Source organism: Pongo pygmaeus, chromosome 1, assembly GCF_028885625.2.
Source record: "Pongo pygmaeus isolate AG05252 chromosome 1, NHGRI_mPonPyg2-v2.0_pri, whole genome shotgun sequence".
Classification (NCBI taxonomy): domain Eukaryota; kingdom Metazoa; phylum Chordata; class Mammalia; order Primates; family Hominidae; genus Pongo; species Pongo pygmaeus.
The window spans coordinates 4,446,669-4,463,160 of NC_072373.2; the positions used below are offsets into that span (position 1 = coordinate 4,446,669).

The 16,492-nt window shown below is 40.9% G+C and overlaps 1 protein-coding gene across 6 annotated transcripts in view; it reads right to left on the reverse strand.

Annotated features, from left to right (window-relative positions):
- Positions 1–244: 244 nt before the first annotated feature.
- The window catches only part of CATSPERE (catsper channel auxiliary subunit epsilon), a 184,622-nt gene continuing 168,374 nt past the window's right edge, over positions 245–16,492 (reverse strand). For 3 of the 6 annotated variants that reach the window (XM_054478812.1, XM_054478806.2, XM_063667145.1), the window contains 2 exons: positions 6,292–6,345; positions 1,310–1,889 (listed from right to left, as the gene is read on the reverse strand). In XM_054478812.1, the coding sequence (XP_054334787.1) occupies positions 1,736–1,889; positions 6,292–6,345 (208 nt within the window). In that variant the 3' untranslated portion in view covers positions 1,310–1,735. Of the gene's footprint in view, positions 802–1,309; positions 1,890–6,291; positions 6,346–16,492 lie in introns of those variants that run through there. The other 3 variants (XR_008501161.2, XM_054478825.2, XM_054478821.2) reach the window with 2 other exon arrangements.

Below are 16,492 nucleotides of genomic sequence, written 5' to 3' on the forward strand. Positions count from 1 at the left end.
CCAAGGTGGAGCTTCCTTAGCGGATAATTACCTGATTTTGAAGCCAGTCTGCCTGAGTTTGAATTCCAGTTTCATCACTTACCAATGATATGAGCTTAGTAGATTTATTTACCCTCTATGTGCCAGTTTCCTCATCATCTCTATAATGGGATAATAATAGTTCTTGTTTCATAGGGTTATTGAGGAGGTTTGGTTATTAGAAAAGTTGCTGGCATATAATAAACACTAAAAAAATAGTTGTTTTAAATATGTTTATTGGCTGTTTGGATATGCTGTTTTGTGAGATGACTGCAACTTTGCTCATTTTCTATTGGGTAGTTTGTCTTTTCTCCCCCTATCTAGTTTCAGATCTTGTTTCACCTCTTTCATTAAATATTTTAAAGTTTTCTTCATATAGGTCATGTTCTTCTCATATTAAATTTATATAATTTGTCACTGCAATGAATAATTTCTATTGCTAACAGATTGTAACTGTTATAGAGAAAGTATTGATTTGTAAATATTTGTCTAGTATAGAGCCATCAAATTCTCTTATTCTGGTAAAACTTGTTGTGAATTTTGGACTTTCTTAGCACATAATATTATTTAAAGAGAGGATTTTGTCTCTTTTTTCCCAGCATTTGTACTGTTTATTTTATTTTTCTCCTGTGATGTCAGAACTTTCAAAACAGCGATGAACAGCAGGTATCTCTGTCATATTCTTGATTTTGGTAAAATGAGAAATTCTTTGTGGACAACAGCTTTGATCAATGCCCGTGGAATTTCATCTTGCTTGTGATCTTCCATTCTTGATTGCCTGCACTGTGGATTTCAGACTTGTTTAGCCAGCCTCCACAATCACACAATCCAATTCTTTTAAAACAAATCTCTTTAGAGGAGAGTAAGCGCACGCACGCGCACACAACACACACATGCACCCACGCACACTCACCCACCCACCCCTCCCTCTGGTTCTGCTTCTCTGGTTGAACCCGGACTGATACATCCAAATACTAATTATTTAGAAGGCTGTGGTAATATTTGGACAAATTAAGAAGCTTATTTTGAGCATCAAAGTCAAAATTTAAAACTTAGAATTAAAATTTAGGGGCAGCTCCAAATTTTACAGGCTCATGCCTGTAATCTCATGAAAGGCTGGAGGATCACTTGAGCCCAGGAGTTCAAGACCAGCCTGGGCAACACAGCAAGACCCTGTCTCAAATAAAATAAAATAAAATGAAATAAAATTTAGAACATCAGCTGCTCATTTTTAATATATTTTACATTTCATCTGTGAATTTACCAGTAGAAAAAATCTGTTTAGGGCAGGTTATTTAAATCCACACACCTTTATTAAATCCTTTATATATAAATTAACTACAGTCATATAAGGTTTCATGTGAAAAGTTTCATGCAAAATGATACTTGACACATAGATATATTTTCAAAAATTCACTTTCATTCTTACCAAGGATTGTAACAGTCAAATTTAGTTCATTTTTTCATGCCATGTGGGAGTCACAGAGTACCTTTAAAATGAAAGCAAACACATAAAGGATTAATTTAATAACAATATATATGAAAACATTTCTATTTTGGAGATAGTTCAAGAATATTTTTCAGATCTTGAATTTGGTGATGCCTACTATGAGCTTATATTTAGTATTTCTTGGTCAAACACACACTCTCAATATAACGATATAACACACTGTTTCTCTATAAGCATATATCCGTAATAAACAAAATTTCAGTTTTCCTAATTCTTCTTATGCTTTCTTTGAGGTTTGTGAAGTGGTTCATAAATATATCGTCTGTAAATCCTCATGTACCGGAAGTAGCTCAAAACAAGAATAGTGAAGAAGAGCAGCATCAGGACGAAGAGGAAAGAAGCTACCAGGTAGACACTTGGACTGAAATCAGAAAAAAAAAAAAAAAGGCATTAGAAGTCATTGTTCACACTTTGGCTGTTAATTTATTTAAACAATTTTTGAATAGCTAGCTACTATGCCATTGACTGAGAGCAAAGGTGAATAAGACACATTGTCTACCCTCACAATGTTTACCTTTTAGTGTCTGAGGCTGACCAGGGAGAAAAATAGACAAGGTGATCAATGCAATGATGCAATGGGAGGAGGAAATGAAGTTGGTTTTTTTTTTTTTTGAGATGGAGTCTCGCTCTGTCACCCAGCCTGGAGTGCAATGGCTCACTGGAAGCCCTGGCTCCTGGGTTCAAACCATTCTCCTGCTTCAGCCTCCCAAGCAGCTGGGATTACAGGAGGGCACCACCACACCCAGCTAATTTTTGTATTTTTAGTAGAGACGGGGTTTCACCATGTTGGCCAGACTGGTCTCGAACTCCTGACCTCAAGTGATTTGCCTGCCTTGGCCTCCCAAAGTGCCAAAAGGGGTTACAGACATGAGCCACTGCGCCTGGCTGAAAATGAAGTTTTGTGGGAGCCGCACATCATGGAAGGCCTTCCAGTGGAGGGGATATCTGAACTGAGCCTGGGCAGGAGTTAGCTTGCTATGAGTATGACTGGGAGTAGGAGTTAGCTAGATAAAAATGCCTAAGAGTGGAGGAATAGACCAAGGTGGGAACAGTGTTTCAGACAAAGGGAGAAGGGTATGAGAAGGCATGGAAACACGGTAACACCTCAGGACCACTCCTAGACATTCTGGAACTGCAGCTCCTTCAGTATGACAGCACCTCAGGTGCCAGGGGGAGTGGCTGGAGATGAGGATTGACAGGTGGGCAGGGCCAGATGAGAAAAACTGCTTAAGTCAAACTAGAGAGTGGATTTTAGCCTAAGGCAGGAGAGAGCTTCAGAGGGATGATATAGGATTGACATTTTACAGGGATGATTCTGGAGTGTGAAGAATGGATGAAAACAAAGCATGAGTGTGAAGGTAGAAAAAGCAGTTATGAAGTATTTGAATAATCCAGGTAAGCTATAATGAGAGTCTTAACATAATTAATGGCCGAAGAAATGGAGAGAAGTGGATATATCTAATATACACTTAGAAGTTAGATTAGATCAGTCTTGGTGATTATTAAGATGTGGGGTTTGAGAAATATGAAGGAATAAAGGTTATCTTCCTTCCATATGGCTATATGTAATTGCCCTAATGGATCAGTTTTAAGGTAGATTAAATAATGGGATAGGGGAGCGTGTGATAAGATCATGAGTTCACTTTTGGACATGTCTAGTTTGACTAGTCTTTGAGACATCTAAGAGAAGAAGTTAAGTAGACCGTAGGATGTATGGCTCTGGACTGTTCTAGAGATATTATTTGGGAGTCATGTGTATATAGATGCTAACTCAAGTCATGATTGTGGATGAGCTTGCCAGAGTGAGAAGCTCAGGACAGGATTGAGCCTCATGGGAGGCCAACATTTAAAGGCTGCTAAAGGAGGGTGAGGATTTCTTTACTAGGGAGAGAGAGGCAGTGGCTACAGAAGTTTGGGAAAACCCACAGTGTGATACAACAGCCAAAGGTAGAGTCAACACTGAAGAAAGATCTAATAAGATGAGGACTGAAAAATATCTGTTAGCTCCATGAAGGCCAAAGCTATTGTAATGAGAACTAATCGGCAGAGTGAAGAGATAGAAACCTGACTGGATGGATTGGAGAAAGAGGGCTGGACACAGGGAAATGGAGACTGTGAGTGTAGACAATACTTTTGAGAAGTTGTGTCCTGCAATGGAGAAACTTGAGGGTTACTAAAAACCTATTAGAAGGATCTAGTTGAGAGGGAAAGTTGAATATACAGAAGAGAGAAGGAATAATTGACTTGAAAGTTTCCTCAGTAAGTGGAGAGGAACAGAGAGTGTGCAAAGCATAGGTGGAAGAATTATATTTAAAAAGGAGGAATAATATTTCCTTTGTTGTAACAGGATGGAAAGAGGAGAGGTTGGTTATAGAAGTTACTAGGTTTTTATGTTTGCAATCTGGAATAGAGGGTGTTCCTGTCTGATGGTTTCTAATTTCTTTGTGAGGGTGGAAACAAGCTCATCTGATGATGATTAAGGAAAGCAGGTTTGAGGAGGAAACTAATTAGATACAATCTGAAATCGCTGTTATAGAGAATGCTGCTCAGGTGTAGTCACAGAAAAAGTAGGTAGTTGGGGATTTGCCAGAGGGAGGAACAAATCCCAGAGGGGTGAGGGTGTACTGGTAAGTGTTGTTGAAATAATAGACTTTGAAATGTAAGGAAATGCAAAGTAAAAAAAGAGAGATTGAAAGTAGAGGTGGAGGTTCCAGTAAGGGTGAAGGGGGGTTGCGGTGGGTGTCGTGGAATTAACAAGCTGGAAGGACAGGAGGTCGTGATCAGAGAATGGGATGTCTGGATTGATGCTTTAGGAAGCAGAGAAGTTACAAGTAATGACTGTGGAAGGTGTAACCATGGGAGTGGACGGCTGAAGTACAGTAGAGGGAGGTCACCAAGGATGTGGTAAGGCCACGATTTTGGATGCTGGATGTGAACACTGATGGTGGGGCTTGACGTGGAGAGGAAAACAGTGTGACGGGGCCAAAGTTGAGAATGAATGCAGCAGACTGTGGGGAAGACATGGTGATGAGGACAGACAGCTGGGGCTGCAGCAGACGCCATGAGCCTCAAAGGATCGGGTATGTTTTGTGTTGATTTTTTTGGGTTTGTTACAAGAACGAGGATAAATAATATCTGGAATTGGTAATAGGGCCCCCTGAGGTACATGGGAGGTGAAAGAAAAGAGCACCACTTGAGCGGCCAGAAGGTGGAACAGTGTCCTCGGGGGAGAGCCTGGTTTCCCCGAAGGAGAGAGAGGGAGGGCTCAGAAGATGGTTGAAGATCTGGGTGAGTCTGCTGGTTAAAGGATGGCAATTCCAGAGAGCAGAATGGAGACACTGGGAAAGTGGTGGGGTTGAGTGCTGGGCTAGGAGCAAGGAAGTGCCGAGCTCTCTGCCTTCTACAAACTCATCTCCAGTCGCTGCTCAAGAAAAGGGCTCCATTATTAAGAAAATATCAACCACTAGCCAGCCCTTGTCTGCCTCTGCTACCCTTCAGGGCTCAGGTGTTAACGGAGGCTAACCTACAGTCACTAACCAAATAGACTATCCTGTATGCTGTGCTCATATGCCCTGGCTGCTGGACTGTAGCTGCTGGCAGGTGAGAGCGGGGCAGGTGGGTGAGATCCTCCTCCTTTGCTCTTTCTCCCGGCTAACTCACTTGACTCCTTCTTTGGTTGGTGGGTACTTGGGTGGGTATATACCTTAATATTCACCTAAATCAAACATACCAACCCAATGACCTTACTATTCACCTAAATCAAACATACCAACCCCATGAGGAAGAAAAGTCACTAGGAAAAGTTTGTGTATTTTTCCCAAAGTTATGTAGAAACAACTCTTGACTTCATTTGCAGATTATTCACACTATTAACATTACATTAATACAAAAACTCCAGGAGTCAGTCATATTTACAGTAGGGCCATGAGTAACTTAATTGTTTTTTTATGCCCTTATTTAACATTCCCCTCCCCCCCACCAAAAAAAAAACAAACCATAAAACAAAACCCAAACAGCCAAATTCCAAACACCAGGCCCAAAACGGAGTAGCAAAGTCATTTGGGGTCCTAACTTTAGTATTAGGACTTTTCATTCTGCCCTCCAAGGGAACTGGAGCTGAGTCCAGGGAAATCCCTTTACTGTTTCCTAAATGCATCAGAATGAGGGTCTGTGGTTGAAAGCTGACCCAGGCTTAGAGCAGAGGGCACAGCCACTGTCACCTCCCAATGCCTACCACTGCATTCTGGCATCTGCCAAGTAGGAGGAGCTGAGACATGTTTGATAGGAAGACAGTGGCTGTTGAGTGGGATGGCACGAAAAGGGACCTTTGCTGCAGTAACAGTTCTCAGGAATTCCTTCCTGCTGTGCCCCTGTATACACACTATACACACATAACAATTTTTAGGATGTCATATAGGGGGCAGAAGTACCAGGGCTTCAGGGAAACAGCAAGTTTCTATCATTTGGGAAGACAGATTTCATAGATAACCCCCCAAAAATCTAAATATAGACTTATTAAAACCATTGACTTTGCAGTGAACACTTCATACAAGTTTTTTTTTTTGTTTTTTTTTTTTAAGGATTCGTTTGCATTATATACTGTATAATAATACTTTTCATAATAAGATTTAAGCTGGGGACCCTGAAAAGTGAGTGCACAGGCAGCTTCTGGGAGACACGGGGGAGAGGTGCTTTTCCTTCTTAGCTGCCACCTGTGTCTTAGAAATTCCCTAATTAAAGTCCAGTTAGGCCCTGCTCCTTACCTGGGAATCAGTCCAAATGTCTCTATTGCAAACATAGCTGTTAGGTTACAGAAACTGCAAAGCAGAAAAATAATATTAAAGATTAAATTAAGTACAATATATTTTAAAACGCTCTCCATGTCCCTATGGTAACAATCAAACCGTATATAATCCTAGTTAAGGTGTCATTTTCTTGACAAAGGACCGAATGGATACATTTATAGAACAGCTGTGATTATTTTTCCGTATGTACATCTCAGGCTTCTCTGAGATTCCTCAAGAGCTCTCCATCCTAACAGCCTGACATAATTTTGATAGTGGTTCCCAAGGCAAAAGTAATAATGATATTAATAATAAGTATTGGCAGAAATAAAAAAAGCTAACTTTTATGAGCATTAATACTTACTTAAAATGAATACTGGCAGGCGCAGTGGCTCACATCTGTAATCCCAGCCTTTGGGAGGCCAAGGCGGGCAGATCACCTGAGGTCAGGAGTTTGAAACTGACCTGGCCAACATGGTGAAACCCCTTCTCTACTAAAAATGCAAAAATTAGCCAAGCATGGTGGTGGGCACCTGTAGTCACACCTACTTGGAAGGCTGAGGCAGGAGAATCTCTTGAACCTGGGAGGCGGAGGTTGCAGTGAGCTGAGATTGCGCCACTGCACTCCAGCCTAGGTGACAGAGTGAGAGACTCCATCTCAAAAAAAAAAAAAAAAAAGAAAATGAATACTAATTGAGCATTGCTATGTACTAGGCAGCATGCCAAATGCTTACATGCATTATCTTAGTTGATCTTCACAGGAACCCTTCCTTTCAGATGAGGAGACTCAGATGAGGAAGCTCAGATAGGTTAAGCAACTTGAGAAAGTTTACACAGCTGTCAGTAGCAGAGCTGGGATTTGAATTCAGGTTTTTCTGACCCTGCTGCCCATCACGTTCACCTGATGTAGGCTAACTCCTTCAGGAAGCTGAGTATTAGGGGCTCAATATATAAAACTATTATCATTTCTAATATTACGGAATGTCTCTCATTATTAAGTATATTGCTTGGAATGAGGCAGGATATAGCTAAGCAAACATTTATGACATGATTTCACCTACCTACATGTGGGAGAACACAGAAGAAAGGAACTTATTTTTATTGAGTATTTGTTATGTGCTTGGCAAAGTTAGAGATTTTTACCCAGATGCTTCATTTACTCCTCAGAATACTGTAAGACAGGTATTATCGACCCATTCCACAGATACAGAACGGCTCAAAAAGAGTAAGCAATTTTCTTTAGACTGAATAGCTAGTAGTGGCAAAACTGGGGTTCAAACCAAAGTAGACTCTACCATTATATCAACTTGTGGAACTGGCATGGAAATACAACCCACAAACAACAATACAAGATACTGTGTTATAAAATCTACGCTGGGCAAGGTGGCTCGCACCTGTAATCCCATCACTTTGGGAGGCCAAGGCGGGAGGATTGCCTGAGCTCAGGAGTTGGAGACCAGCCTGGGCAACATGGTGAAACCCCATCTCTACTAAAATACAAAAAATTAGCCAGGTGTGGGGGTCTGCGCCTATAATCCCAGCTACTCAGGAGGTTGAGGCAGGAGAATTGCTTGAACTGGGAGGCGTAGGTTGCAGTGAGCAGAGATCGCACCACTGCACTCCAGCCTGGGCAACAGAGTGAGACTCCGTCTCAAAAAAAAAAAAAAAAAAGTGAGTGATGTAGACACCTGTCACAGGAATTTTCACAGCACGGCAAAGAGGCTTGTGTTGAGTCCTAAAGGTTGGAGTTTAAATAAGGATGACAGGCTAGGGCATTCCAGGTATAGGGAGAGATGAGCAAAGGTTTGGAAATGGGAATGAATTTGTGAGGTTTAAGGGATAATGAGGAAATATCTTGGTGCATGTAGAGGAAAGTAGTGGGGGTTGTGTGTGTGTGCGTGTGTGTGTGCATGTGTGTGCTCATGCCTGCACATGGGCCCTCCAGAGGGCTTTAATGAAAGGCTTAGGAATTTTGACTTTACCCTTTTTGTATAAAGGAGTCATGACTGGTCTTGAATTCAATTCAATAGCAGTTTGTAAAGTGATTTGGAATAGATTAGATGTAAGTGGGCCATATGGAAAAACTATACATAGTAGTAAACAACCCAGCTGTGTGACAATGAGGTCTAGACTTGGGTAGAGGCAATTGTGATTGAAAAGAGGGCCAAGTTGACCTTTGATAGAATGAAATTGTGATGGAATCAGCATGGAGTAAGTGCAATTGGAACTTTATGGTTTAAAAGTTGTTAGATGTAGTGTTGTCAAATGGATTGAGTTGGTTGATAGCATAGTTTAGGTATTCTGTATCCTTACTGATTTTCTCTCTACTTGTCCTATCAATTTCTGAGAAAGGACTGTTGAAGTCTCCAACTGTAATTAGGGGTTTGTCTGTTTCTCTGTTTAGTTCTATCCGTTTTTGTTTCATGTATTTTGAAGCTGTTTTAAAGGTAAATCCACATTTAGGATTATTACACCTTCTTTATCATTATGTAATGTGTCTCTTTATAGGCTTCCTTGTTCTGAATTCCTCTTTATCTGCTATTGATATGGCCAATCTGACTTTCTTTTGACTACTATTAGCATGGTTTATCTTTTTTTATCCTTTTACTTTTAATCAATCTGTGTCTTCATATTTAATATGGGTTACTGGTAGACAGTCTGTAGTTAGATCTTATATTTTTATCCAATATGACAATCTCTGTTCTTTAATTGGGATATTTAGACCATTTGTATTTAATGTAATTGTTGATAGAGTTAAATCTACAGTCTTGCTATTTGCTATCATTTTGTTGTTCCTTTCTCCTTTTCTTCTGTCCTTTTTTTGTATTAATAAAGTATTTTTTAAATGATTCCACATTATCTCCCCTATTGGCTTTTATAGGTTTGTATCTTTTTAAATGTGGTTTGTATACAATATCAATCATTAATTTATCACATTTTTCTGGCAAATAATATACATTTAATGGTATACTATTTGTATATATACCGTTCTTAAGTATAATAATTTTAAAACACTATGCTTCTAATCCTTACTCCCATCCTTTATGCCATTGTTTTCATCCATTTTACTTTTATTACATGTTATAAACCCCACAGTATTTTCTTTTTTCTTTTTCTTTTTTTTTTTTTTCTGAGTTGGAGTCTCACTCTATTGCCCAGGCTGGAGTGCAATGGCATGATCTCAGCTCACTGCAACCTCCGCCTCCCAGGTTCAAGTGATTCTCCTGTCTCAGCCTCCCAAGTAGCTGGCATTATAGGCACGCATCACCATGCCCAGCTAATTTTTTTAGTAGAGAAGGGGTTTCACTATGTTGGCCAGGATGGTCTCAAACTCCTGACCTCATGATCTGCCCACTTCAGCCTCCCAAAGTGCTGGGATTACAGGCGTGAGCCACCACACCCGGCCACAGTATTTTCTTTATTTTTGCTTTTTGTTTGTTTTTTAACCTTTTGAGACAGGTTCTCACTCTGTCACCCAGGCTAGAGTGCAGTGGCACCATCACAGCTCACTGCAGTTTCAACTTCCCAGGCTCAACCAATCCTCCCACCTCAGCCTCATTTGGGTGAATACCAATGAGTACCACTGCTGGGTTGTACAGTAAGAGTATGTTTCGTTTTGTAAGAAACTGTCAAACAACTGTCTTCCCAAGTGGCCGCACCATTTGGATTTCTATCAGCAATGAATAAGAGTTCCTGATGTTCCATATCCTTGTCAGATTTGATATTGTCAGTGTTCTGGATTTTGACCATTCTAGTAAGTGTGTAGTAGTATCTTACTGTTTTAATTTGCATTTTCTAATGACATATGATGTTGAACATGTTTTTCGTATGCTTTTTTCTCATCCATTTATCTTCTCGGGAAAGGTGTCCGTTCAGATCTTTTGCCCATTTTTAAATCTGATTATTTTCTTATTGTTGAGTTCTAAGTGTTCTTTATATATTCTGGATAACAATCATTTATTGGATCTATCTTTTGTAAATATTTTCTCCCAGTGTGTGGCTTCTCTTCTCATTCTCTGGACATTGTCTTTCACAGAGCAGAAGTTTTTAATTTTAATGAAGTCCAACTTTTCAATGATTTATTTCATGGATCATACCACCGGTGTTTATCCAAAAAGTCATAGCCATATGTAAGGTTAATTAGGTTTTTTCCTATGTTAATTATCTTCTACGAGTTTTATAGTTTTGCATTTTACATTTAGGTCTATGATTTCTATATTCTCTTTTTTTTATTTTAGAGATGGGATCTTGCTATGTTGAGCTCGAAGTGCTGGGCTCAAATGATCCTCCCCATCAGCCTCCTGAGTAGCTGGTACTACAGGCATGCAACACCATGCCCAGCTATATTACTTTTACTGAGGTGTTTACGTTGCAAGCATAAACCAGTTCTTATCATGCTTCATCTCAACAAACACATTGTTTCTAGACAGATTTAGATCCTACCAAGTTCTAGAGAGCAATATGAAAGTCAAACTCAGGAGAGGAAGGGTTACACAGAAAAATAACTGCAGAATTTTGCTAACTTATATAAGCAATACCCTAAGAATATGTATAGAAAAAATGAATTCTGAGAATGTTAGACCAAGGAAGTGTAAGCATAACTCTAGGTCATATTCAATTATTGACATGAATGCATTAAATGAAGTTGAGATGCAAGAAATCCTTTATCATAATGTATAGAAATAAATCTAAAGACTTAGAGAAAGGGGAATACTGGAGTTAATTGATCAGATGTGAACCACTCATTCTCCCTGAGATAGGACCCATAAGATACTCCATTCACCATGGCATTGAGAACTACATCAGTGACAGAAACACCACAGCTGTTGATCCCAGAACACTTCCCAGTAAACTTCCTGCATGCTAACCTTCATCTCAAAGTTTCCTTTCCAGGGAACCTGCAACACCTAGAATAACTCAATTTAAGTTATTTGGTTGAACTGTTCAGAAGACTGATGAGTTTTGGGGACTGATAGAATATTATGAGATTAATCAATAGTTGCTATCTCCCCCTGCAATGTAGTCTCATCAAAGAAGCAAATCCATACCGCCCCCAGCATCTGATAAGCAGCCATTCATTAGCAAATTATTCCCTCCTCCCCATACCACTAACATGTAAACCTTTAACAAACTGCTATTCCAACCTGAATGAGTTTTGAATTCCAGACACTTAAATATATTACGCTGTACAGAAAACAGCACAACTCAAAAGGTACACATGATGTGGGAGGTTTCACCACCATCCCTCAACACTCTGATATCTGCAGAGCAAAGAACATGAGCTTTGCTATCAGACTGACTGAGGCTCAAGTCTTGTTTCACTACATTCTCTGTGGCCCTGGGCAAGAAACTCAACAGGCAGAAAGGATCAGAGGCCGTTTGCTTTCACCTGGGGAATACTGTAGTGCACCTCCCTTCTTGCTTCAGGACCACATCCACTCTATGATCCTGCTGTCATGGAGTTTGTTTTAATCATCATCTCATAGAACATCATGCTGGTCCACTATATTGATGATACATGACCTGGAGGGCAGGAGGTAGCCAATACTGCAGATATATTAGTAAGATAAAGGAGACAAGTCCAAGCGTCGTGGCTCACACCTGTAATCCCAGCAGTTTGGGAGGGTGAGGCAGGTGGATTGCTTGAGGTCAGGAGTTTGAGGCCAGCCTGGCCAACATGGCAAAATCCCGTCTCTACTAAAAATACAAAAATTAGCCAGGCATGGTGGTACACGCCTGTAATCCCAGCAACTCAGGAGGCTGAGGCACAAGAATTGCTTGAGCTTGGGAGGCAGGGGTTGCATTGAGCTGAGATCACGCCACTGTACTCCAGCCTGGACCACAGACCAAGACTCTATCTCAAAAACAAAAGATAAAGGCGACAAGTCCAAGCCTGCTGGCTCACACCTGTAATCCCCACACTTTGGGAGGATTGATTGAGGCAAGGAGTTCAAGACCAGGCTGGGCAACATAGCAAGACCTTGTCCCTACCAAAAAAAAAAAGAAAAGAAAAAAGGTAAGAGAGACAAGTCCCATAAACAAGTCCCATGAGTTGTGGGGTACATGATATACTGTTGAGAGTAAAAGACAAGTTCCTGCTTTTTATACTTCCTTCCACAAGAAAGGGATATGCCTTTTCATGACACACTTTGGATTTTGGAAACATGTACCACAAATAATTTGGATGTGCTTCTCCAAATATGCAGAGGGACCTCAAAGTCAGCCAGAATGAAGTCCAGGGTGAAGAACCCATCTAGATGGTCCAGGTGATGCAAACAGGGCTGAGATCTGGCTCTTATGGCCTAACAGATCTAAAGGTGCTTGATATGTCTGTGGCAGATGAGGAAGCTCTGTGACTGGAAATTCTGATGGGGAATATCAGCAGATGCCTCTACAGTTTTGAAGCAAATGCAAGTACTCTTGGGCAAGTAACAGTTCTCTTGAGAAACAGCTCATGGCTTAGGTATTGGCAGAAATTGAACTTCTGACCCCCAAACACCAAGTAACCATGAAACCTGGGTTGCCTTTTATAACTGAGTGTTAGTCTTATCTCTAACACCAGGAAGTTGGAAGTGCTCAAATGAACTCTGTCATGAAGTGTAAGTACAGAACTGGTCTTGGGATGCCGAAATGCACAAATAAGCACGTGAATAGCTGACTCAGCTCCCGTTTGCCTAGATGTGGGGAGTTCCTCACTGACTAAAAAGAAAAAAACATGAGAAAGATTTATAGATTGCTCTGAATCCAGATGTGGACAGCTGTGGCACTACAGCTCCATGCAGATGTAGTCTTGAGGAACAGTGGAGAAGAAAAGGCCTCCGAGCATAAAAATCTTCAAGTACAATAATTTTCCCACTTTTCCTAATAGGAGAGATGGCCTGAGGCATAATCACGGGCAGGGGTAAATATGTGGCGACATGGCCAGGACTTGGAAAAAACAAGAGTTGATGAGAAGAAATATTAGGGAAAAGCATGTAGATGAAATTCTTAGAATGAGACTAGTATATCTGAAATTTGGGGTTTTATGTGAATGTTTATCAAAACACTTTCACTAGAGATGAAGCTCTTACTTTATCACCTGAGCACCATAGGGTTAGCCTCTTTCCCCAGCTACTCGAATGCTTGCTCAATGGGCTCATCAACAATGGGGCTGTGGTGCCTAGGATGGCCTATAAGCATGGATTTCCCTTACCAAGGATGACCTGGATACCACCACTACAAAATACCATACACTAGTCCCCTTTATCCACAGAGAATAGTTCCAAGACCCCCACTATATGCCTGAAACCATGGATAGTACCAGACCCTACATATAACGATGTTTTTCCTATACATACAAACCTATGATAACATTGAATTTGTAAATGAGGCACAGTAAGAGCTGAACAATAACTAGTAATAAAATAGAACAAGTATAACAACATGACAGCATCACTACTTTTGCACTTTGTGGCCATTACAAAGTACAGTAAGGGTTACGGGAACACAACAGTATTGCTTTAACGCTACAATGGATCTGATAGCCAGGATGGCTATGAAGTGACTATCAGGCAGGTTATGCACATAGCACTGATACACCAGACAAAGAGATCATTCACATCCCAGGCTGGACGAGGTGGGACAGTGCTACATTTCATCATGTTGCTCAGAATGGCATGCAATTTAAAATCTATGAATTGTTTACTTCTGGAATTTTCCATCTCATATTTTTGGACCACTGTTGATTTTAAGTAAGTGAAATCATAGAAAGCGAAACTGTGGATAAGGAGAAATAGCATGCAGGTATACCTTGTTTTATTGAGTTTCACTTTATTGTGCTTCGCAGATACTAAGAATGGCACCAATAGGCTTGCTCAACACAGGATTAACACAAACCTTCGATTTTTATAAACATCATGTGCTTGCTTTGTGTCTGTCACATTTTGGTAATTCTCACAGTATTTCAATTTTTTTTTTCTTAACAGGGTCTTGCTCTGTCGTCCAGGCTAGAGTGCAGTGGCACAGTCACAGCTCACTGCAGCCTTGACCTTCTGGGCTCAAGTGATCCTCCCTCTCAGCCTTCTGAGTAGCTAGGACTACCGACACATGCCACCATGCCCGGATAATATTTTTTTAAAAATTGTTGTAGTGATGGGATCTCACTATGTTGCCCAGGCGGGTCTTGAACTCCTGGCCTCAAGCTATCCTCTCACTTTGGCCTCCCAAAGTGCCAGCCTTTTTCATTATTATTATATCTGTTATAAGATCTGTGGTCAGTGATCTCTGATGTTACTATTGAAAGTGTCCTGGTGCACCATGAACTGCGACCATATAAGATAGTGGACTTAATCAATGTTATGTATGCTCTGACTGCTCACTGACCTCCATCCCCCATCTCTCCCCTCAGCCTCCCTACTTCCTGAGACACAGCAATATTGAAATTAGGCCAATTAATAACCTTAAAATAGCCTCTACGTGTTCAAGTAATGGAAGAGGCACATGTCTCTCACTCTAAATCAAAAGCTAGAAATGATTAAGCTTAGTGAGGAAGGCATGTTGAAACATGAGACAGGCTGAAAGCTAGGCTTGCACCAACAGTTAGCCACATTGTGAATGCAAAGTTTTTGAAGGAAAATTAAACGTGCTACTCTAGTGAACACATGAATGGTAACAAAGTGAAACAGACTTATTACTGATTAGAGAAAGTTTGAATGGTCCGGACAGATAATCAAACCACCCACAACATTGCTTAAACCAAAGCCTAATTTAGAGCAAGGTCCCAGCTCTCTTCAATTCTAGGAAGGCTGAGGGAGGTGAAGAAGCTGCAGAAGGAAGGTTTGAAGCTAGGAGAGGTTGGTTTATGAGGTTTAAGGAAAGAAGCCATCTGCATAACATAAAATTACAAGGCGAAGCAGCAAGTGCTGATGGAGAAGCTGCAGCCACTGATCCAGAAGATCTAGCTAAGATGATTGATGAAGGTGGCAATGCTATACAACAGATTTTCAGTGTGGATGAATCAGCCTTCTGTTGGAAGAAGATGCCATCTAGGACTTTTTTTGTTTTTTGTTTTTTGTTTCTGAGACGGAATTTTGCTCTTGTTGCCCAGACTGGAGTGCAATGGTGTGATCTTGGCTCACTGCAACCTCCACCTCCTGGGTTCAAGCGAGTCTCTTGCTTCAGCCTCCCAGGTAGCTGGGATTACAGGTGCCTGCCACCACACCTGGCTAGTCTTGTACTTTTAGTAGAGATAGGGTTTCACAATGTTGGTCACGCTGGTCTCAAACTCCTGACCTCAGGCGACCACCCACCTTGGCCTCCCAAAGTGCTGGGATTACAGGCATGAGTTGCCATGCCCAGCCTCACCTAGAACTTTCATAGCTAGAGAAGAGAAATCAGTACCTGGCTTCAAAGCTTCAAAGGATAGGCTGACTTTCTTGTTAGAGGCTAATGTAGCTGATGATTTTAAGTTAAAGGCAGCAATCATTTACCATTCCAAAAATTCTAGGGCCCTTCAGAATTATGGTAAGTCTACTCTGCCTGTGCTCTATAAGTGGAATAACAAAGCTTGGATGACAGCATATCTGTTTACAGAATGCTTTACTCACTATTTTAAACCCACTGTTGAGACCTACTTCTCAGAAAAAAAAAAGATTCCTTTCAAAATATTACTACTTGGCCGGGCATGGTGGCTCACACCTGTAATCCCAGCACTTTGGGAGGCCGAGGCAAGAGGATTGCTTGAAGCCAGGAGTTTGAAACCAGATTGAGCAACAGAACCAGACCCTCTCTCTTATTTTAAAAAGTAAAATAAATAAATAAATAAAAGAATAAAAATAGGCCAGGCGCAGTGGCTCACGCCTGTAATCCCAGCACTTTGGAAGGCCAAGGTGGGCGGATCACGAGGTCAAGAGATCGAGACCATCCTGGCCAACATGGTGAAACCCCGTCTCTACTAAAAATACAAAAATTAGCCGGGCATGATGGAACATGCCTGTAGTCCCAGCTACTCGGGAGGCTGAGGCAGGAGAATTGCTTGAACCCTGGAGGTGGAGGCTGCAGTGAGCCAAGATCGCGCCACTGCACTCCAGCCTGGAGACAGAGCGAGACTCCGTCTCAAAAAATATATATAATAATAATAAAAATAAAAAAAGTAAAAAAATAAACCCCCCAAAAAACAAAGTATTACTACTCATTGACAATG